The 24,208-nt window shown below is 52.0% G+C and overlaps 1 protein-coding gene across 1 annotated transcript in view; it reads right to left on the bottom strand.

Annotated features, from left to right (window-relative positions):
- Positions 1 to 24,208, bottom strand: part of PITPNM3 (PITPNM family member 3) — a 106,439-nt gene that overhangs the window by 75,577 nt on the left and 6,654 nt on the right. The window contains exon 2 of the mRNA XM_008010041.3: positions 11,322 to 11,417. Within this exon, the coding sequence (XP_008008232.3) occupies positions 11,322 to 11,417 (96 nt within the window). The remainder of the gene's footprint in view (positions 1 to 11,321; positions 11,418 to 24,208) is intronic.

The raw sequence follows: 24,208 nt of genomic DNA on the forward strand, positions 1-24,208 counted from the left end.
CCACCACTGTGTCTGTTTTCCTATCTTTTAAACAACAATAACGACTCTGGCTCTATAGCTCTGTCTAGCAAGCTGCTGTGAGGACAAATAATACAACAAATTTGAAAATACAACACAATTTGAGGTGCTGGAAACAGACATAAGGTCATATTATTCTTCGGGAAGCAGAATTATGAAGAAGTTAAGAGCTCAATTCTGGTGTTAGACAGATTGCTTTCGATCCTGGACCCACCATCTGCTAGCAATACAACTACAGTTTCCTCATCTAAAAAATGATATCATTGTAGTCCCTATGCCATCGGATTGTGGTGAGGATTAAGTGAGATGATGCAGGTAAGGTGTTTATAAGAGTGCCCCCCACACCGTAAAAGCACAGGCTGAGATGCTATTGCACGATGGTGTCATCATCACCATCACCACCAGCAGCAGCAGCAGGAGCACGGTGTTATGCCCTACGCTCACTCTTGGTTCCACTCCTGCTGTTGTCGGCCCCTGTGACATGCTAGCCCAGCTCCACAGTCAGGTAATCAGGATCAGTCTGATTACCACCTTGAGTTCTTCATCTCCTGGTTCAGTTACTCACGCATGGAGCTATCCGTTTGTTCATTCTAGTATTCAATCTATGGTGAATAGATTCCTGAGCACCTACTGTGTGCAGGGTGAGACACGACCTCCCCCCTGCTGGAATCCAGTTTTGTGAAAAAGATGATAGAAATACCTCTGACATGAGCTGGGAGAGGCAGGTATGCAGCAGGCGCTCAGCATATCCTAGCTCCCATTTCTTCTACGGTGCCGTAAGTCCTGCCCCAGTGGTGCATGCAAGGCTAGTGGAACCCTGTGGGGTCTCCCAGGGCTCTGGAGGTCTGAGCATGCCTACTCCTGCACGGCCCGGGCCTCTTTCCCCTTTTCTCCTAATCACCAGTATAACTCTGCTCCATCTTTGGCTCTTGGGTTTTTGTCTGTTTCCGATCAAATATGTCTTTCTCTCCCAGAGTCTCAGCATGCTTCTCTCACGCTTTACATCTGGCCCTGACTCACTCAGATCTGAGCTCTCTGGACCCCTTTCTATGGGTCTGTGTCTCTCTTGGTCCTTGGAGTTCTCTTGGCCTCTCCCTGGCTCCCCCGTGCTGCCTGCCACATCTGTACCTCTCTCTGGGTGGAACACGAATGCATTGCCTTGCTCTCTTCTCACCCCAGCACTTTTCTCTCTTTCCTTTCTCTGGGTCTCACTCTATTGGACCGGGTATGTTTCTTTCTTGATCTCTCTCATTCTCTATGGATTTCTCTTTTGTCTCCCTGGGTCCCTGTCCTCAGGATCTCTCCAGCCCCCTGCTCCCTAAGGGTATTCTCCCTCCCCTCCCTGTTCTCTCTTGCTATGTGTGTGTGCACGTGTGCATGTGCATGTGTGAGTGTGTGCATATGTGCATGTGTGTGCATGTGAGTGCATATGTACACTGTGTGCATATGTGTACATGCATGTGTGACTGTGTACATGCATGTGTGAATGTGTGCATATATGCATGTGTGTGCATGTGTGTGTGGCCCTCTCTCCCTCCTGCTCCCTCTCACTCTCTGCTTTCTCGTACCTTCTCTGGCATTCTCACACTCCCTGCCCCTCCGCCCATCCCTGTCTCTCCGCTGCTCTGTGCACCCTCCCAACTCCCCAACATGCTTTCTCTCCCACACTCAACCTTTACGTCTTCACTCCGGCAACAATGGGCTTGTCCCCTGAGAAGCAATAAGAACACACACGCACACACACACACACACACACACGGAAGCAGCAGCAGCAATATCTCCTTTTGGAGCCATTCAGGCAAAGAGGGGAGTTGCAGGGCTCAGCTTGAAGTCTTTGCTCTGCTTCCCACATTGTAGGACAAGCCTCCAACAGGACCTGTGGAGCCACACCGTGCTCATTTGTATAAATGCCCTGGTTGATTTTGCTTTTCACCTTCTGGTGACTGTCTCTTGAATGCTAATTCTTGTCCTGGTGATCTCTGCTGCGGACATGGTTTTAACATGTACTTCACCCTGCTGAGACCTGACCCAGCTCTGACTAAGCTCCGGGCTGAGCCTCATCCACTGTTACCATAGCCCTGGCCTTGACCACAGATTGACTCTGACCCTGGCCAAAACCTGGTTATACTCCTGTAAGCACAACCTCCAATGCTATAAGGAAAGCCTTTCTTCTTACCCCGGAGCTTCTGTTTCTACTGTTGACAGGACTCCAGAGTAAAAAATCTCCTTGTCTTCGCCGGGTGCAGTGACTCACACCTGTAATCCCAGCACTTGTGAGGCCGAGGCAGGCGAATCACGAGGTCAGGAGTTTGAGACCAGCCTGACCAACATGGTAAAACCCCATCTCTACTAAAAATACAAAAAATTAGCTGGACATAGTGGTGGGTGCCTATAATCTCAGCAACTCGGGAAGCTGAGGTGGAAGAACCACTTGAACCCGGGTGGCAGAGGTTGCAGTGAGCTGAGATCGCACCACTGCATTCCAGCCTGGTGACAGAGTGAGACTCCATCTCAAAAAAAAAAAAAAAAAAAAAAAAAAATTTCCTTTTCTCATGCCAGGAAGGCTTCACCTCCAGCTCATGGAGCCGAGGGCTTGGTCACGTTCTGCAGACGACCCATCCAGTACCGCCCATCATCAGGCCCACAACATGGATTTTTCCAAGGACCTAGATATGCATTGCTTGGGGCTCTGGGTCACAAGATTGCTCACATTCACCTTGCACTGCCCATCACGTGCCACCATGGCCCCCCATAGTCAATACCACAACTCCCTCTTCCTTGTGAGGGGCAGTCCCCGAACAGCTCATCCCTAGAAGTGTTGGGCCTGGTTCCATGGTGTTTTGTTTTCCACTTCCCCTCCCCCAATGGGGGGAAAGGTAGGGGGAGAGTGGGGGCCCACGGCACACCTGTGGTTTGCTTCTGTGATGCCTCCTTGGCCCAGGAATAATCATGCCGCTTCCCACAGTGACATCCTTCCACTCCCTCCAGGAGACAACACTTCTACCCCTGCCATTCTATAGATGAGGAACTTGAGGCTCAGAGACCCAAGACTTGCCTAAGATCAGATGGCAGCCAGTCAGTGACACAAGCACCACGGAAGCCTGGTCCTCTACGCCCAGAGGACACATAGCATTTTCTTCCACTCCCCCCTCTCTCACCCTTGGGGTTGGAAACCCCCGGGAGGCTAAGTGATCACAGGGAAAGCTCAGATCAAAGGCTTGGCATGTGCCCCCCATTCTCTGTGAGACCTGACCCTGACTTGGAGACTCTGTCTGTAAAATGGGATGATTTAGCCCTGCACGACCTTCCTCTGCCAGTTGCTATGGGAAACCAGGAGTTGGAGGCACAAGCAGATTCCGCAACACAGAGCCCAGCTCCTTAGGCCCCAGCCTCCCACTTTGGGGAGTGGGGGAGGGGAGGACCAGCCAGGCTGGGCACCTCAGTGCCCAGCAAGAAACCAAGGACGCAACAGACAGGGGGGTAAATGCAGAAAGGAGGACTCCCCCAGCTTCTAGATCAGAGAGTTCCCTTAGCCCTGCCGAGGGAGACAGTCTTGTGCTTTGCTCTTGATCCAGCTACCCAGTGCCAGACGTGCCCTGACAGTAAACCCTAGCTCCACCACCACCACCACCACCACCACCACCACCACCACCACCATACCCACCCCATTCCTGGCCCTGATGGCACTTTTGTCTCTGCAGCTGTCAGGGCCTGGCCTGCTTATGCATAGTCATGGAGGGAGGGCTATTTAGATGCTGGAGTGGGTGGGGAAACCAAAAGAAAAGAAGTATTTCCCATTCAAGTGAGGGAACGGACCTGGACACCATAGCCAACAGAGCCTTGGAAGGCCATGGGGAGCCTCACTGACAGATCCTTCGAGGTGAAGCCCAGCATCCTCATTTCACAGGTGCAGAGCTGTGCCACTGGCCCACGGCCACGCAGAACCTCAGAGGAAGGGCTGGGCTAAGAATCCACATCCTGCCAATTAAAAGGACTTCCAGTAACACTATCTCCTGGCAGTTAATTTCATGAAGCCACCTCTGTTTGTACCTAGATGTTTGCTGGCTCTAATTGGAGTGTTCTTTCCATCTAGGCAGAAGGTTAAAGTGAAGGATGCAGCTGATATTTTCTAAATGAAGACATACATTTTGCTATAAAAACAGAACATAAAGTGAGCTAGGCTTGGTATATCCAGCCAAATCCCAAATAAACTCACCCAATGCCACAGTGACTGCTCTAGCCCCAACCTTGCGTCCCTTCAGGGATGAAGACCTCAAAAGACAGTTTCATTTTCTCTCTAGAACTTAGCGTTTCATAGCCAGGAACCCTGGGAAACCTGAGCTGCTCTAACAGGTCAACCCATCCTCCTTGGTCCATGAAGCTTTTCTTACCCATGGCTTCTGGCCGGACTACCTGTCACCCAGCAATCTTCATCCCTCACAATAAGGAGCTCAGTCAAAGTCCAGGCATGGTTCCATTCTGAGGATCCATCCTGCACTACAGATTTTGAGTTCTGCATCTCTGGCCTTCTCTGGGAATGGGACAGAGGTACCCAGGGCCAACCCTGAGCCTGGCCAGGAAAGCATGTCCAGAGGACACCCACTGCCTTCCACAATACGGGTTACTGGGTCTAGTCCGCCCTCTCTCTCCTTGCTGGGGCTGTGAACCCACAGTGAACACTGAGCCAGTGCCTCCCTGGCTCACTCCGGCCACACCAGCCTTCCTGCTGTTGCTCAAAGACACCAAGCTTGAGCGCAGTGGCTCATGCCTGTGATCCCAGCAAGCTGGGAGGCTGAGGCAGGCAGATCACCTGAGGTCAGGAGTTCAAGACCAGCCTGGCCAGCACGGTGAAACCCCATCTCTACTAAAAATATTTTTTAAAAAATTAGCTGGGCATGGTGGTGCATGCCTGTAATCCCAGCTACTTGGGAGGCTGAGGCAGGAGAATCACTTGAACCTGAGAGGCGGAGGTTGCAGTGAGCTGAGACTGTGCCACTGCAGTCCAACCTGGGCGACAAGAATGAAACTCCGTCTCAAAAAAAAAAAAAAAAAAGATGCCAAGCTCACTCCTCCCATCACTTTGCGCTGGCTGTTCCCACTGTCCAGCACACTCTTCCCCCGAGACTCGCAGGTGGTGCATTTCTCATCACTCAGCTCTCATCTCAGGGCCACACCCCAGGGAGCCTCCGACAGCCACCCACTCTATCGCATCCTTTTATGTTATATGGTGGGGACAGTCTCCATTTTTTAAACAGCATTACTGAGGCATAATTGACATTCCATCAACTACACACCTTTAAAGCACATAGCTGGGTAAGTTTTGACGTATGTACATACCTGTCAAACCGTCACCCCAACCAAGCTAGTGAACAAGGACCCATCCCCTCTAGAAGTTCTCTCCTGCCCCTGTTTATCCCTCCTCCCCCAACTCCCCATCCCCAGGCGACCACTGATCTGCTCCTGGCACCACAGATTGGTTTTCATGTCCTAGACTGGTGTATAAATGGAACCATACAGGATGTACTCTGCTTCAGTCTGACTTCTTTCACTTGGCATGATTATTCTGAGATTTATCCATATTGTTGCATATATCCATGATCCATTCCTTCTCAACTGTACCACAATTTGTTCACTCACTGATGCCCATTTGGGCATTTTCAGTGTGGGGCTATAATCCATCAAGCTGCTGGGAACATTCATGAGCAAGTCCTCAGGTGGAAAAATGCTTTCTTTTTCTTGGGGAAATGCCAAGGAGCAGAAGGGTTGGGTCACATGGTAGTGAAGTATGATTCGCTTCTTAAGCAGCTGCAATAGATTTTCCCAAATGATTGTATCATCGTACATTCCCGCCAGTCGAGTTTGAAAGTCTCAGTGCCTCCACATCTTGGTAAGCTATTATTATTATTATTTTGAGATGGAGTTTCACTCTTGTTGCCCAGGCTGGAGTACAATGGCACGATCTCAGCTCATCACAACCTCCGCCTCCCAGGTTCAAGTGATTCTCCTGCCTCAGCTTCCCGAGTAGCTGGGATTACAGGCATGCTCCACCATGCCCAGTTCATTTTGTATTTTCAGTAGAGACAGGGTTTCTCCATGTTGATCAGGCTGGTCTCGAACTCCTGACCTCAGGTGATCCTCCCGCCTCAGCCTCCCAAATTACTGGGATTACAGGCATGAGCCGGCCCCTTGTAAGTTATTTTAATCAGTCATTCTAATAAGTAGGTAGTGGTATCTCATTGCAGTTTTGATTTTGATTTACAATAATGACATAATTCCCTAATGATGAATGACATGGAGCATCTTTTCACGTGCTTACTTGCCATGTATATATCTGATACGGTGCAGCATTTATTCCTTTGTGTTATTTTATTTATGGTAATTCTTTTTTTTTGTTTCAGACGGAGTCTTGTCCTGTCACCCAGGCTGGAGTGCAATGTCATGATCTCGGCTCACTGCAACCTCTGCCTCCTGGGTTCAAGCGATTCTCCTACCTCAGTCTCCCAAGTAACTGGGATTACAGGTGTGGGCCACCACGCCCAGCTACTTTTTTGTATCTTTAGTAGAGGGGGTCCTTCACCACGTTGGCCAGGCTGGTCTCGAACTCCTGAACTCGTGATCCACCTGCCTTGGCCTCCCAAAGTGCTGGGATTACAGGCGTGAGCCATTGTGCCCAGCCTACGGTAGTTCTTAATAGAATGTATTTGCTTGTGTATTGTCTTTCTATTTGTCACCTACCACCACCACTGGGCTATAAGCTCCACTGGCTGGGGCAGGACTAGGTTGCTCCTGTATCCCCCACACCCAAAAGAGCACCTGGCACTTGATGGACAGATGCGCCATGAATACTGTTGAAAGAGTGAATGAATGAGGCTGAATTCTAGCTCCCGCTCTGCCTCCTTGTGTGGCCCTGAACAAGGTTGCCCAGTCTCCATTTCCCAGCTTGTAAAGTGAGTCAGAGGTGTTGGATTCAGAAACCTTGAGGAGCCTCCCAGCTCTGGCTTGTAATGGGTTGGAGGCCACATCCCCTTCTGGCTGCTCTGGGTTTTCCCTTACTCTGCATCTTCCAACCTCGGTACCGCTGGGCCATGGTCCCCCAGATATCCTGTCTTGGCAGCAGAGGGAGTGACACTTCTTTTGAATCTGGGAGCCTGGACGCCATACCCCACCCTGCAGCACCTACTCACTCCTGAGCCCCAGACCTGCCACCTTAGCCAGAGGAGCTGGCACCCTGCCGAGGAGCTGTTATGGATCCAGAGAGCTCAATACTCCTGCCTGACTGTTCCCTAATCCCTCCCACGCCTTCCATACACAACCAGAGACCCCCAGAACCCAGAACTCCCCTCTGCTCCCAGACCATGAGCTCCAGGACCTCTCCCAGTGAACCCCAGTGCTGGGCCAATGGGTTGGGCTGATGGCCACAAGGGAAGTAGGATGGTCCCAATATTCATAACACGTCAAAGGGAAAGGGCTGACCTGGACGCTGAACCCCTGGTTCCAGCCCCTGCACTCCCACCTTGATGTGTGATCTGAGGGGGGGGGTCCCTTCTGTGCTGTGGCCTCAGTTTCCCCATTAGTGCACTGAGGAGGGAGATACAATGTTCCCAGGCCCGGTCAGCACTGGTACCTAGCAATGCAGTTTCTTCCAGTGTAGACGCCGTTGGGTTTCTCATTCCGCTGGTCATTTTTGTATCCGTTGAGGTGGGCTGGGGTGGGGGATCATAATGGGGGTTATGGGCAGAGGAGGGAGTACAAATGCAGGAGCTCTCAGGGCCAGAAGGCTGCCCAGGCAGCCATGAGACTGTGACACCCACTGCCCAGCTGGTCTCTGCGGAGAGGCACAGAGAAGGTCACCTGTGAAGACCTCCACGCGTGCAGGAACCATGGGACTAGACATCCATGGCATCCAAGGAGTCATCTGAGGGACTCATGGGGGAAACCCAGCGAGCTTTGAAGGCTTTGGTGCAGGATGACTGAGTCAGGCTGGGTTTAATGGTGTTGGCCTCACCACAACTATAGAGTTGGAAATGTTGAGGCCACAGGGTGCCAGGCCCTGCTCAAGTGGAAGACAGAGACCACACCCAGGGTCAGGGTCAGGGTGCAGCCTGGGCTGGAGAGCAGTGGGCAGGGAAGCAGCCCCTCCCCCTCAGGGGATGCTCAGAAGCCCATGACCTGGCCCCAGACACCGAGCACTGGCTGAGCTGGGCTGTGCTGGACCAGACCCCTGGGAGAGAGAGAAAGGATGGTTTCACCTCTCACTGCCTTGTGCCAAGGAAACACACAAAGGCGGTGGTCCAGGGAAGAATGGAAAGGAGGTCAGGAGTCGGCAAATCAGAACTAAAGAGGATCCCAGCAGCCTGTGGGGCGGATCCTGTGGCTTAGGAATGCAGATGCTCTGGAAGAGGGCAGATGGGAGGGAGGCTGCAGAGATATACGAGGTCCTGTAGCGTGTATGGAGAGGCAGAAGATGGGGAAAGACAGGGGAGAGTCTGATATCCTGAAAGAAAGGGAGAAGAAAAGAAGGAAGTGGCCGGGTGCAGTGGCTCACACCTGTAATCCCAGCACTTTGGGAGGCCAAGGCAGGCAGATCACTTGAGGTCAGGAATTCGACACCAGCCTGGCCAACATGGTGAAACCCAATCTCTACTAAAAAAAAAAAAAAAAAAAAAAATTAGCCAGGCGTGGTGGCTCATGCCTGTAATCCCAGCACTTTGGGAGGCCGAGGCGGGCAGATCACTTGAGGTCAGGAGTTTAAGACCAGCCTGGCCAACATAGTGAAACCCCGTCTCTACTGAAAATACAAAAAAAAAAAAAAAAATTAGCTGGACGTGGTGGCACACGCCTGTAAGCCAGCTACTTGGGAGGCTGAGGCAGGCTGGAACCCGGGAGGGGGAAGTTGTAGTGAGCCAAGATCGTTCCATTGCACTCCCACCTGGGCTACAAAGCAAGACTCCATCTCAAAAACAAAAACAAAAACAAAACAAAAAAAAAAACACACACACACACACAAAGGGGATGATGAGAAAGAAAACGCAGGGCCACCAACACGGGAGGAGTGAGAAGTGGGGCCAATGTCACAGCAGAACGAGCCGTGAGATGGGAGGGAGAGGATGGAGACAACTGAGGGGTCAGGGAGCCAGCCGTCAGCGTGAGAAGCACTGCAGCTGCTCTCACGGACGGCAGGTGAGCAGGGCCCGAAGGGATGGAGCTGACCCTCGTGCCACCCACAGATGCCTCTGTCGTCAGCTGGGAACGCAGAGCCCTGATGAACTGCAGAAATGTTTTAAATGAAAGTCTTCCAAGCATCAAAATATTGAAGCCGTTGTTGTCTCACTGTGGGTTAGTTGCTATGGAGAAATTCAGCCCCGGCAGCCACTCTAATCAGACGCCCATGGGAGACAGGCCCCAAATGGGCTGGTTTAGGGCTGGCATCAGGGAAGGGGTTCCCCGCCCAGAGCCAAGAATCGGGGGGGGCTCAAGTCAGAACAGCTCCCCACCTCCCAGCCACGCTTCCTAAAAATCACCCAAACTGAGTCTTCTCCATTGTTGGAGGCACAGAGCTGATAGGGAAACTGAGGCCCGGAGAAGATGAAAGACCCGCCAAGGTCACAGAACTAGTCGACGGCACGGCTGAGACCACATCCCAAGTGCCTGCTCTGGGCATGGATGTCTTCCCAGCATGTCGTCTGTTTCTCTTTCAAGACCCCGTTTGCCTTCTCTGCTCAATTCCAGACCGACTCCACCTTCCCATGCCCCGGCACCTGCCGGCTGATCTCTGCCTGAAATGCCCACCCCATCGGATGCCCCCTTTTTTCAATCCCAGTGTCAACAATGCCCCTTGCTATGTCGTGGATTGGCCATGATGAGATGCAGAGGTCATTTCCCCACTTTTCTTGTCTCTCACCTGAACACTGGCAACAGTCTTTCGAACACTCTGACCCTCCCTGCTTATATGAGGCTCATTTTTTTTTTTTTTTTTTTTTTGTCTGAGACAGAGTCTTGCTCTGTCCCCCAGACTGGAGTACAGTGGCACGATCTCAGCTCACTGCAACCCCTGCCTCCTGGGTTCAAGCGATTCTCCTGCCTCAGCCTCCCCAGTAGCTGGGATTACAGGCGCCCACCACCACACCTGACTAATGTTTTGTATTTTTAGTACAGATGGGGTTTCACCATGTTGGCCAGGCTGGTTTTGAACTCCTGACTTTAAGTGATCCACCCACCTCGGCCTCTCAAAGTGTTAGGATTACAAGTGTGAGCCCCCGCCCCCCGGCCGAGGTTGACCTTAAGTTGCACCGGCTCACAGGTGCATGCAGCATCTCCTCTCAGCCCCCTCCCCACTGCCTGCCACCTCCTAGACCCTCGGCCTTCCTCCAGTTCCTGGAATGTTCCTGTCTCTCCTACTTCAGGGCCATCACACTGGCTGTGCCCTTTGTCTGGAAGGTTCTTTCTTCCTCTCTTCACCTTGTCAATGCCTTCCTCCTTAGCTCTGCAGAGAGAGTGTTAACAACTTTCTCACCATGTTAAATTAGGTGCCCCTCTAACGTCTCTTTTCTCTTCTCTTTTTTTTTTTTTTTTTTTTTGAAACAGAGTCTCACTCTGTCACCCAGGCTGGAGTTCAGTGGCACCGTGTCGGCTCACTGCAACCTCCATCTCCTGGGTTCAAGCAATTGTCCTGCCTCAGTCTCCCAAGTAGCTGGGACTACAGGCGCCCACCACTACATCCAGCTAATTTTTAAAATATGTTTAGTAGAGACAGGGTTTCACAGGGCCATCTGTTAAGGGAACACACATGTTGGCCAGGCTGGTCTGGTCTTGAACTCCTGACCTCAGGTGATCCACCTGCCTTGGCCTCCCAAAGTGCTGCGATTACAGGCGTGAGCCACCACGCCTGGCCTGACTGTTCTCTCTTACAACAGCTGGCACTTCTACTTAGCGGTGGCACTTCTACTTAGTGGCGATGCTCCCCATTCGTCATTGTATTTTCCTGTCCTGTTCTTGGATGTCTGCCTCTCCTGTGAGGCTATAAGTTTGATGAGAGCAGCAACATGGCAACTGACTGCCACAGGATCCCTGGCACCTAGCAGAGTTCCTGGCACATGTTAGAGGTTCAGCAAATATTTCAAACAGCAAACAGGCGAAGGCCGAGCCCCTGCTCTCGGCACACGCACAGGATGGGTAAGTACGGAGTGTGGAGCTGCAGATACCACATCTGAGTGGGGAGGGATGCGAACCCCCAAACAGGATCCTCTTATTGAGGCTTCTAGGAAGGTCACCCAGCCAGTGATGTGAGATTGGTGTTCACTCACCTCTGGCATCAAAGAATTCATCATCGGAGCTCTCCACGGAGTCACTGAGGACATTTCGAAGGTGCCAGGGGGCACCGCCGCCCGGGGGAGGGCCACCTGTTAAAGGGAACACATCTGTTGACTAAGCCTGAGATGGTGCCCCGGTACGAGGGAGGTGACCCAGGACCCCCTTCCCCTCCGGACTAAAGGCCAGTTAGCATCCTGCACAGCTGCGCCCTCTCCCTCCGAGGCCTCAGACCTCATAGAGACCTCCCTCTCCTGTGCTGTCATTGAAGCTCAAAAGCTTCTCTGAGTAAGCACAGCAGAGCAGGAATGAGTGTGCCCATTTTGCACGTCCTAACACCGAGGCTGGTGGTAGTTAAGAGCCTTTGCCAAGGTGACTTTGCCAAGCAGTGTCTCAGTCAGCACAGGGGAAGCTCTGCTGTATTAACAAATGAGCTCAGACGTTTAAACAGCAGTGGTTCATTTCTCACTCACACACAGGTTGGAAGAGAGCTCTGATCATCGTGGTCACTCAAAGGTGCCACCACTTTGTAATGTCACCAGTCCAAAAGAAGACATCAGGTTCTAGCCAAGCAGGGGAGAAGGGCTCAGAAAATCTCACCAGTCTTAAATGCTTCTGCCCAGAAATCGCACACTTCTGCTCACATTTCACTGGCCCTGGCTACCAGGCACACACATCCTGTCCCTCAGAGACCTGCGTTCTTGTATCAGCAATGCCCCTGCCTCCGTTTTCCCATCTGCACAATGAAAATCCTGGCAGAGACTGTCCTTTGAAACTCTTCTACTCTGACTGATATTGGAGGAGTCCACCCAGCCAGCAGTAGCTGTCAATAAACAAGCGGGGGTAGACATCCTCCCCAGCCACTGCCAGGTGAGCCTGATGGTGCAGTCCTTAGAGATACCTGCTACAGTCCCAGTTCACCACACCCCCTACCCTGCAGGATGCTGGCACTGTTCCTTGCCCTGATTCCAGACCCCAGAGCATAAACTGTTCCTGAAGGGAGAGGGCCAGCCCAGGCCATCCAGGGACACAGCCCTCCTGCCTGTCATTCCTGCCTGGCCCACTACAAACTCCCAAACACATACCCAGTTTGTGCGTCATGGCTTGGAGCCCAGTGAGAAGCACATTCTGAGACATCAAAAGGTCAGAGGTTATGGTGAGCACCAACTCAGTGGTCACCTCTAGGTACAAGGCTGATTCCCTAAGCTTCTGAATCTCTGCCTCCACCAGTGTGAGCCGATGTCCCACCCTTGGGCCCTGGATTTACTGCAAGAGTCCAGATGTACCACAACTGTGTGTTCCTAACATGGATACGGGACTATTTTCCAAAGGTATATGGAGGACATTCTAGCTATTGCAATAAGACAAGAAAAAAGAAATGAAAGGGATATAGATTGGAAAGGAAGAAATAAAATTGTGTTTATTCACAGATGACATGATTGTCTATGCAGAAAACAAAAAGCCTACAAAATCTATGCTAATAAAAACCACCAGAACCAACAACTGAGTATAGCAGGATTGTAGGATACAAGATCGACATGCAAAAGTCAATTGCATTCCTAGGTACAAGAAATGAACTGAAATTTGAAAATGACAATGCCATTTAAAATAGCACACACAAAATACTTAGATATAAAGCAAATGTATGTAAAAATTTCCGTGATTCAAAAACTACAATCACTTAAAATTACTCCTGAATTATATTAACGGTGTGTTTTCTCAATCGACAGATACTAAAGGTATAAAATCTATCATATCTACTATATTTGCATACTATGTGAACATGCTATATTAATATACAAACCTCCCTTGCTATCCAAATCTTTTCTGTTCCTAAGAAGTAAGAATTTGGATAGTCAGGAAAGTCCTATTATCCCCATCTGTTCAGCTCCTGAGTTTTAGATAGTAAGAAGCAAGAGTTTAAGTAGCAACGGAGTCAATTGAGGATGTATCTGGATCCATTTGGTTCCTGAGTTTGAACAGCAAGCTCCTCTATGCCGTGGCCTTATACATGCATGATTTGGATCCATCTGAGAACAAAGACAGAGGCATTCTCTCTGATGACATGTGCAGAGGTCCCAGGGGGAGGTCTGGGGCAGAGGGAAAAGCTACAGGGAGGCCAGTTAGCTCCATTTGAGGGAGCAGGTTCTCCCAGCTACAGGTGAGCAGAAAAGGAAGGGGCTGGTGGGCATCAAAGGGGGCCTCTCATTCCACAGACCCTACGGTGGGTACGGGAACACTGTGGGAAATGAAAGGACAGGATTGGACGCTTACAAAGTTTACCTTCTGTAGGCGGGGAAGGAAAAGCCAGCCTGGGTCAAATAAACAACCCAGATAATTTCAACCTAAAACCTCTCCCTTCCTACACTACGTCCTCCTTCCTCAAGTGTCTCTTATGTGGTAATTACAGCCTAAAGAATAGACAGGCTTGAACGTGTGGATCTCTACCTCCGCACAGAGAAAATGGTGGGGAAACAGCCTCAGACATCAAAAGAACTTTGTCACCTATTGTAGTTATAAATGCTGAACTAACGCGATGTCTCCCGTTTATTATTGTGACTCTCTTTTGTGGTTAAAATATACATTTAGATTTCTTTTCAAATGCATATTTTATCTTGTTTACTATTATTCTACTTGCTTTCAAAATGCATACCTGCCTTGGTGTTTTGTTTTATTTTGTTTTTGAAACAGAGTTTTGCGATTTTCGGCTAGGCTGGAATGCAATGGTGCGATCTCGGCTCACTGCACCCTCCACCTCCCGGGTTCAAGAGATTCTCCTGCCTCATCCTCCCGAGTAGCTGGGATTACAGGTGCCTGCCACCATGCCCGGCTAATTTTTGCATTTTTAGTAGAGACAGGGTTTACCATGTTGGCCAGGCTGGTCTCAAACTCCTGACCTCAGGTGATCCACCCGCCTCGGCTTCCCAAAGTGCTGGGATTACAGGTGTGAGCCACCGTGCCTGGCCCCACCTTGGTTTTTAAATGTATACTGTATACAAGGTCTTCCCCCCCACCAGCAGGGGCTGCCCAACAAACTTCTGGAAAGGTGCTAGGGTGTGGGGAACCTCAGTTATACACACTTGTATAAAAAGAACCTGTAAAAACAGATAAGTTAAGATGGAACATGGGAACTGTTCCCTGCATCTCTTCCTCCAGCACGCAGATTTTTTGGAAAACAACAAAGGTCATATTTCCAACAAGGAGAAGAGCAATGGGCAGTGTCTCAGGAGGGGTTAGAGGGAAAGACCTTTGTGGAAAGGGTGTCAGGTGAGCAGAGGCCTGAATAATGAGAAAACCCAGACATGCTAAGCATGTGTGTGTGTGGGTGTCTGTGTGTGTGTGTGTGTCTGTGTGTATGCACATCTGCTCATGCACACACATGTGTGGGATGGACCGTGCAGAATCCATGGATAAGAGCCTTCTTAGATGAAAGAACTGCAAGGGTAAAGAAATTCCTACATGAGCTTGGTGTGTCCAAGGGGTAGAAAGAAATCCATGTGGCTGGGTTCAATGATTGAAGGGGGACGGGAATAGGGGAAATGGAGCCTGACCAGGTAGGGTAGGACCTGTCATGGACGGAAGCTTGGAACCGGTGAGTTTTAAGGCTCCTCCCACTGCCCAACCTTTGTCACCTGCAAACTTCCAGAGGAAGGGAATACAGTTGCCAAAGACGGTCACAAAGTCTCCTGGGGGAGAGGACCACAAGTCAGATGTGCTAGAGGCCACGCAGGTTCCTGAGAGTCAGAGCAGATGGGCATGATGACCCCGGAACAGGGAAAGGCTCAGAAGCAGCGTCCTTGAGGCGGGTCCTTGCCCTACGCTTCTCTGCATTTTCTGGGTCCAGCACAAAGCTCCCACACAGAAGAGGGCCAGGAAGTGTCTGACAAACAAGTAAATGAATAAAAATGATTTGCTTGGTGAGTACAGCGTGCCAGGCAGTCTGCTAGCTGCTTTTCAGACGTTAGCTAAGGTCATCCTAACCAAGCCTAGCAAAGTAGATACAATGAATCCCCACCTTACAGCTAAGGAAACGGAGCCTCAGGGATGTTTCAGGAAGGCATTTCCTCTGCGGAAGAGCTCAGGGTGGGGGACCTCAGTCTCCTCCTCTCTCCATTGCCTGCTCTCTTGGAAATAGCAACCCTTCCACCTGCTGCTGGCCAGCTGGGCAAGAGGCCAGAGGCCTGCCACTGGCTCCTCATGGGGGCCCCAGTCCTGGGGGGCTCAGCTGTCCCAGTTCTAGAATCATCTGCACATCAGCTCTACAAATCAGTGTCTGGGCATCTTGTGTCTGTGGGAAAAATCTAAATGGATGTCTACATTCCTATGTAGAGGTGTCCAGTGTTACACGAGCATCTGTCCCTGTGTCTGCGTGGCTGTTGTGTGTGTGTCTGCCTGCATTCCTTGGAGCCTACCTACCTGCCACCCCCCTTCCTAATACTGTTCCTAAGAATCATGCATGCATGCCCACTCCCAGAATTCTCTCCCTCTCTCCCTCACACACAAAGTACTCCAGCTCCAGCCGCGGGTGAAAATTTAGTAGAGGTTAAAACACGGGCTTTGGAACGACACAAATCTGGGTGCAGTGTTACCACTTGCTAATCTAGGACCTGAAGCAAGTTAACTTCACTGAGCCTCGCTTTTCTCATCTGGAAAATGAGCATCATAATCCTCACCCCACTGTTAGGATATTTAAATGACATCAGCCCCCAGATGTCATTTGGAAATGGTGGCCTTATCAGCTACGGGACCAAGGATTGAGGCAAAGTAAGTCACCTGAGGGGCTTCCAGGCAGCTGCCAGGGGCCCTCCCCAAGGCCTCAGAGCTCTATCTGTGTCCTCCAAGGCCCAGCCCACCTCCTCCTGAAGACCCTCCTTCCATCCACCTTCACTACCACATTGATTTATTTTTACTTTTTGTTTTTTAATTGAGACAGGGTCTTGCCACGTTGCCCAGGTTGGTCTTGGACTCCCGAGCTCAAGCGATCTGCTCACCTCGGTCTCCCAAAGTGCTGGGGTTACAGGTGTGAGCCACCGCACCCAGCCCCACATTTATTTAAAATGTGAAGTCAGGATTAAAGAGAAGGGGAATATCCCAACTCTTCCTCTAGCAATTTAGAGAGAAACAAATGACCCTTCACCCCAGCAATGCCAGCACAGCTCCGAGTTGGGCCGCTCAGTGGGAGGGGCTGCTAGAAGCCATCCCCACTCCCTCTCCTGGCCCCGATACCCCCCACCTCAGGTCCAGAGTGGTCTCCGGGAGCTTGTCATGCGTCTGGATCTCCCTAGCATGGGTGCAGCCAAAGACCCCGCTCAGGTCGACAGCTCCTCCTGGCCATCTTTCCCACACAGGGACATAGGAATAGGCAGACAGAGAGACACACAGGCAGACAGATGGATAGGCATCTCCTATGTGTTCTCCTCTACATCAGGGACCCCAAGGCAGCCCCAGCGCAGGGGCAGAGTCCTCAGGTGAAAGAAGATGCCACCCCCGTGCTCAGGAACTCTGTCTGAGGGGAAGACGGTTCACAGTGAGGAACGCCCTGACTGTAAGATGCAGAACAAAGGTATTGGCCGATGCTTCCTGGGCCAGACCTTGGGCCAGATGGTGCCCAGGAGGAAGGAGTAGGGGACAGAGCTGAACTGGAACAGTCTCTGCCCTCAGAAGTGCCAGCCCTGGGGGCACAGACCTATACTGCTCCCTGCACAGAGCACGGGAGGAACAAAGGAGCAGGCGGCCTGGCCCGTGCGAAATTCCACACCCGCAGTGTCTGTCCCGTGGCAAGTGGGAACTGCACCTCCCAGAAGCAGGGACCAGCGAGGGTGCCCAGAGGGTTTCTGGGGGAGGGGAAGCCAAGACGAGCCTCCAGGGAAGGGGTTGGCAGGGTTGGCCAGGCTGGGGCAGGTGGGAGGAAGGGAGAGATATAGGCCAAAACAATGGAGCCCTTTCCAGGCAAAGCTGGATCTAGAACTTTCTCCTCAAGGGTAAGGAGCATCAGGGCAAAGGAGGGCACATGGGTGTCCGCTGGCAGTTGTGTCTCCAGGGACATTCAGATAACATGTGCAATTTCCAGACCTCCAGGGAGGAACAGGTGCCCCTGAGCGAGGCCCTGGTGGGTGCACAACGCTGGGCCGGCACCTGTACCTACTGGCCTGTGGCCACAGCTTCCAGGCCCAGCCCTGCCTATGGCTATATCAGAAACTGCAGCCTGCCAGTGCTGGATGGACTTAAGCAATCTGTGCCTCAGAAGAGGAGAGGGAGGCCAGGCATGGTGCCACACACTTGTAATCCCAGCACTTTGGGAGGCCAAGGCAAGAGGATGGCTTGAGCCCAAGAGTTTGAGACCAGCCAGGTCAACAAAGTGAGACCCCATCTGTACAAAAAAATCAAAATAAAAAAATAAGCCTGGCAGGGTGGCATGTGCCTATAGTCCCAGGTACTCAGGAGGCTGACGTGGGAGGATCACTTGAGCCCAGGAGGTGGAGGCTGCATTGAGCCATCATCATGCCACTGCCCTCCAGCCTGGGGCAGAGTGAGCCTCTGTCTCAAAAAAATAAAAATAAAATAAAAAACAGAAAAGGAGAGGAGCCAAGAGTGAGAGCAGTGCCTGGCGGCAGGGCTGAGGCTCATTTGAATGGTCTCTCTCTCTCTCTCTCTCTCACACACACACACACACACACACACTCTCTTACACGAGAACAGCAGGTTCTACAAGCACAAGCATCAGGGTCGAACTCCTGGTAGCTGATGCAGGTGAAAATAATCAGGCCTTGGGATGTCCCACCGGCAGTGAGAGCCCTGTAGACACATAGAGCCCAGAACACACATGTGGCTCATGCAGCCACACACACACACACACACACAGATACAGACACACACACACAGACACACACGCACACAGATACACACACACACAGATACACACAGAGACACACACAGACACACACACACAGATACACACACACACAGATACACACACACAGATACCCACACAGATACACACACAGATACACAGACACACACACACACACACAGATACAGACACACACACACACGTACACAGATATACACACACACACACAGACACACACACAGATACACACACAGATACACAGACACACACACACAGATACACAGACACACACACACACAGATACAGACACACACGCACACAGATACACACAGAGACACACACACAGACACACACACACAGATACACACAGAGACACACACACAGACACACAGATACACACACACAGACACACACAGATACACACACAGATACACAGACACAGACACACACACACACAGATACACACACAGACACACACACAGATACACACACACAGATACACACACACAGATACACACACAGACACACAGACACACACAGATACACACACACAGACACACACACACACAGATACATACACAGACACACACACACACAGATACACACACACAGATACACACTCAGACACACACAGACATACACACACAGATACACACACACACACAAACACACACAGATACACACACCCACAAACACACACAGATACACACACAGACACACACACACACACAGACACACACAGATACGCGCACACACAGATACACACAGACACACACACAGACATACATACACACAGATACACACACACCCACAGACACACACAGATACACACACACAGACACACACACACACATACACACACACAGATACACACACACACAGACACACACACAGACACACACACAGACATACACACACACAGATACACACACACCCACAAACACACACAGATACACACACACACAGACACACACACACTTAGAATCACACTTCAGTGCTCTCAGCTCTGCCCTGGGGTCCCTGGGGTCCAAACGCAGAACGTGGAGTGCAGTGCTTCCCACAGCCTGGCCGAGGCTCCCGCGGACAGGCAGGTGACTGTCAAGCCCCACCTCCGGTCTGCCTCCTCCTCCCTCAAGGGAACCACTGTCCCGCTGCCACCTGACTGCTTCCAGCCCCAGTTCTGCCACTTACCGATTCGTGATCTTACTAAACGACAGGAAACCTTCTGTGCCTCAGTTTCCTGCTCTGTAAAATGGGGAGGATAATCATGCTTACATAGTGTCACAGTGAGGATTACATGAACAAACACTTTAAAAGGTTCAGCAGAGTGCCTGAGACTCCATCAGTGCTAGAAAAGGGTGTGTTAAATAAAATAATAAACCGTGATTCTCCAAGAGCTTTTCTTTGGTTCTTTCATCCGTGGTAGCTTCCAAGGGCAGGCCCCTCTCCTTCTTCTCAGGCCCCTGGAATGGGAGCCTCTCCACTTCCCAAAGGCTGGAAATGCTTGCCCCTGCCCACACTCATGGGGCCAGTCCCTCTCTCCTCCCTCCCATCGCAGCTCCCTGGGGCTTGCCTTGTCTGCCCCCTAAACTTGAACTACTGCTGGCCAGGACTTGCTCTCCCCTCCCAGCCTCTCCTTCCAGCATCCTGGGCTTCAGCAGCACATTACCACCAGGAGGGCCTTCACGCCATGCTCCTCTTCCTCCCCAGGCCTTTCCTCCTGCAGGTCCTGAAGCCTGAAATGTCTTCTATCTCCCCATTCCACCCCCAATTCCTAGTGATGCTGAAGCATCAGCTGGAAGTCTTTCTTGGCTCCTGAGGCCAGCCTGGGCGCCTGTCTCCTTGTGTGTCCTTCATGTCCAGCATCTGTGTCCCTCAGAGTCCCTATTTACAGACTGGGTCCAGGCCTGCCTGCTCCACTGGGCTGCGGGTTTCCCCTGGGCAGACACCTGGTAGGAATCCTCTCTAGGCTCCTATCTTTTGCCAGGTCAGGGCTGGGCACGGGGAAGGCTCTTGTCATGCTCAGTGTGGCCCAGCAGAGGGGAGATCTTAGCAAGGCCCCCTCTCAGGGGAGCATCCCTGAGGGAATGTCCTCAGGCTTCCTCTCTGGATCAGGGTGAATTTGGAGACCAGACCAGTCCAGGGCCAGCCAGCCCATCCTCAGCCTTGAAGTAGGGCTGTCCAGGGAGAGATGAGAGGCCAGGAGAAGCTGCTTCCAGAAAAAGGCATTATTGAAGGAAACCAGTGCTGGTTGGGGGTTGGTTGCTATAGAAACATGTCCTAACTATCTCCCAAACTGCTATATGTGCCACTGATGAGCTCATGTGCTCGTCTGTTTCAGGGGACATGCCAGGAGCCCTGGAAGGGCCTCTCCGCCCCGAGTACGCAGCATCTGGAGCCAACATCCTGGAGAAGCCAGGAAGAAATCCAGCTTCCAGGGCAACCTGGCGGGTCCAGCCATCCACCAGGAACGCGCTTAAAGACCGAGGCTGACTTCAGGTTGTAGAATTGTCCTGAGGGCAGCTCAGGTCTGAGACGAGCCGTGGCCCAAACCTCAACCTCAACCACAGCCTCGACTTTCGGTTTGGCCATAGACTGAGTTATGACCATGGCCACAGGCCGTGCCACAACTCCTGTCTCAAACCACACCACGAACCTGACCACAGACCCAGCTTGACTCAGTCACAGACCAACAACACTACTAGCCACAGACCAAGCCCTGACCCTGGCCACGGAACGGCACCCAGCACAATCAAGGACTTGTATCAAATAACGTGAAAGATATGTTCACTCTAAAGTCTGTACAGGGCGGCCGCGGCGGCTCACGCCTGTAATCCCAGCACTTTGGGAGGCGGAGGCAGGGGGATCACCTGAAGTCAGGAGTTGGAGACCAACCTGGCCAACAGGGCGAAACCCCATCTCTACTAAAAAATACAAAAATTAGCCAGGCGTGGTGGTGCATGCCTGTAATCCTAGCTACTCGGGAGGCTGAGTCAGGGAGAATTGCTTGAACCAGGGAGGTGGAGGTTGCAGTGAGCTGAGGTCGCGCCACTGCACTCCAGCCTGGGTGACAGACAGAGCAGCCTGGGTGACAGAGCAAGACTCCGTCTCAAAAAAAAAAAAAGAAAAATTCTGCACGGCATTGCAAACGGTTGCCTGGGATTTCCACAGCCTCCGCTGCCTGTTGTCATCATGATAGCCCAGGGAGGTCGGTAAGAAAGGACTCAGGATTTTTGTTGACAGATGAGAAAACTGAAGCTCAGAGAAGACAACTGATGTGCCTCCTGTCACGCCGCCTGTTTCTAGGGGTAAGGGGGGTCTCCAAGCAGGGCACAGTTGGCCAAACCAGTTGCTCTGGGGAAAATGTGCTTTTTGAAGACCTGCTGGTATGTCATAAATATGCCACTTAAATACCCATTAATTACCTTATTTAGGAGATAATTAGTGATTAATAGCTTTGGCTATCTATTGTACTTTCATTTGCTCTGCCAATTAGGCTCCCAACAGTTCTGAATTATTTCGAACAATCCTCCCAAGGCCCAGCTGTCCCCCCTATGTCCCGCCAGACTCTTGTTCCATTAGGAGGAGGCTCTCTCCTCCCTCTAAAACGAGTTCCCCATAGCACCTGCCACTGTGCCACGACAGGCTCTGCCACCTGCAGGCTCCCCAGGAAGGCAGCCCGAAAGACAGGACAGCGGGTGGCAATCCTTCTGCTCATCCCAGGACCCCCTTGCAGAGAGCTGAGAACAGGGCCTCAAGGTCCAGGCACCTACCCAGGCAACGGGAGGCCAGGTTGGAACCAGACTCCTCAAAGGACGCTTGGGGTCTCTTTGTTTTTTGTTTTTTGTTTTTGTTTTTGTTTTTGTTTTTGAGACGGAGTCTTGCTCTGTAGCCCGGGCTGGAGTGCAGTGGCCGGATCTCAGCTCACTGCAAGCTCCGCCTCCTGGGTTTACGCCATTCTCCTGCCTCAGCCTCCGGAGTAGCTGGGACTACAGGCGCCCGCCACCTCGCCCGGCTAGTTTTTTTTTTTTTTGTATTTTTAGTAGAGACGGGGTTTCACCGTGTTAGCCAGGATGGTCTCGATCTCCTGACCTCGTGATCCGCCCGTCTCGGCCTCCCAAAGTGCTGGGATTACAGGTTTGAGCCACCGCGCCCGGCTTGTTTTTTTTTTTTTTTTTAACTGAGTTTCACTCTTGTCGCCCAGGCTGGAGTACAATGGCGCGATATCGGCTCACCGCAACCTCCACCTCCCGGGTTCAAGCAATTCTCCTGCCTCAGCCTCCTGAGTAGCTGGGATTACAGGCATGTGCCACCACGCCCGGCTAATTTTGTATTTTTAGTAGAGACAGGGTTTCTCCATGTTGGTCAGATTGGTCTCAAACTCCCGACCTCAGGAGATGTGCCTGCCCCGGCCTCCCAAAGTGCTGGGATTACAGGCGTGAGCCACCGCGCCCGTCTGGGGTCTCTTTCAAAGACCACCACCTCAATGAAACGGCCAGCTTTTTGAGAAGCGCATTAGAGGCTGCCATTAACCTGGAGCAAATAGTAGGAAGGTAGCAGCTCCCCACCCATGCCAGCAAGAGCCAAGGTGACCCCCTGCAGGTGATTCAACTCATACCACCTGCCATTCCTGAACTGCAACTGAGCAAAGATGGGGCCCAAGGTTGCCTCTGCCCCCAGGCCCCTCCATTTGGTGCCAAAGCACAGTGCCAGGAATTGCCAGCCAGAGCCCCAGAGGCGGAGCTCTCATCGCTGCTCCAGATTATACTATGCAAGAAGGAAACACAGAGGCTGCGAGGGATAAACACACACACACACCCGAACTGGGCAGTAATGGGAAAGCTGAAAATAGCTCTTTTTACCACAAGGGATGATTCCAGAGTTGCTCGGCTGGGACTAGCCTCATGGGGGGCAGGAAGTAGGAGCAAGGGGAAGAGAAGGAACCCACAGGGGCAACATCAGGGCCAAAAGGAGTTCTGTTGAGGGTGATCATCTGGACCGACCCAGAACAATCAGAAAAGGTCAGTGGTGCATGAGTGAGGCGCGGCCACAGACACTCAGAATCTCTGAAAGACAGACTCTAGAACAAGTGAAAGCCTTCCAGCTGCCAGCCCCGAGAGCTCACAGTCCCACATCCTGCACACCTAGGTGTCTCCCCGAGGAGGGCAGGAGCGCAGGACGTGACGTGCTCTGCAAACACCCAGAGCCAAGCAAACACGGTGTCAGCAGCAGACAGCTCAGAAGAGGCCTCTCAGATCCACCAGAACTCAACGCCCCTCCCAGACAGAGCCCAACGCGTTTCTATTTTTGCTTTCAACCCTTGTTTGGCATCCCTGCTACCAGCTAACAGACGGCTACTTCCCCTCCTTCCAGAAGAATGGGTCATCTGGGAAGAGGAACACCTCCTCGCTCGCCTCCCATGTCCCAGGTCTTCTAACAAACAGGCTGACCCTCCCAGAGAGAGACGAGGCTCCCAGCACCCCCAGGAACCTTCCCCTGGTAGGTGGTTCGCTCCAAGCTGTCTTGCTCACCAGCCCTGGAGAAGAGTTTCACCAAGACACCTAGAGAGAGCAGCTTCACAAAACCCGAGACGCCTGCTTTCCAGAGGCAGATGCAAAGCCCCGCAGCCCTGGCCACACAGACTACACCCCATGGAGTCCCAAATTCACTCACACTGTGCCAACTCCAGCCACAGACTGAACCCCAACATGCCACACCCTGCACCCCATCTCTAGCCTCAAATCGAGCACTGACAGTGACCACAGAGGCTTCCAGCCTGGCCCAGTCTGAGCTGTGGCCCCATGAACGTGTGAGCCTCACAAATCCAGCCCTGGGAGAGCCTGGAGGAAGCAGGTTGGCTGGGTGGGGCCCCAGTGCTGGGACCCAGCTCCCACTCCAGAGTCGTGGACAGACAGGAGGCTCCTGCCCCCTGTCTACCCTCGCCACACACGTACCCAGTGGGGGCTGGTGGCCACACAGCTGTGCAGGCCTCCACAGGCACACGTGGGACCCTGGAGGTGGCATTTACCTCCG

Source organism: Chlorocebus sabaeus, chromosome 16 (genome assembly GCF_047675955.1).
Source record: "Chlorocebus sabaeus isolate Y175 chromosome 16, mChlSab1.0.hap1, whole genome shotgun sequence".
NCBI classification, from domain to species: domain Eukaryota; kingdom Metazoa; phylum Chordata; class Mammalia; order Primates; family Cercopithecidae; genus Chlorocebus; species Chlorocebus sabaeus.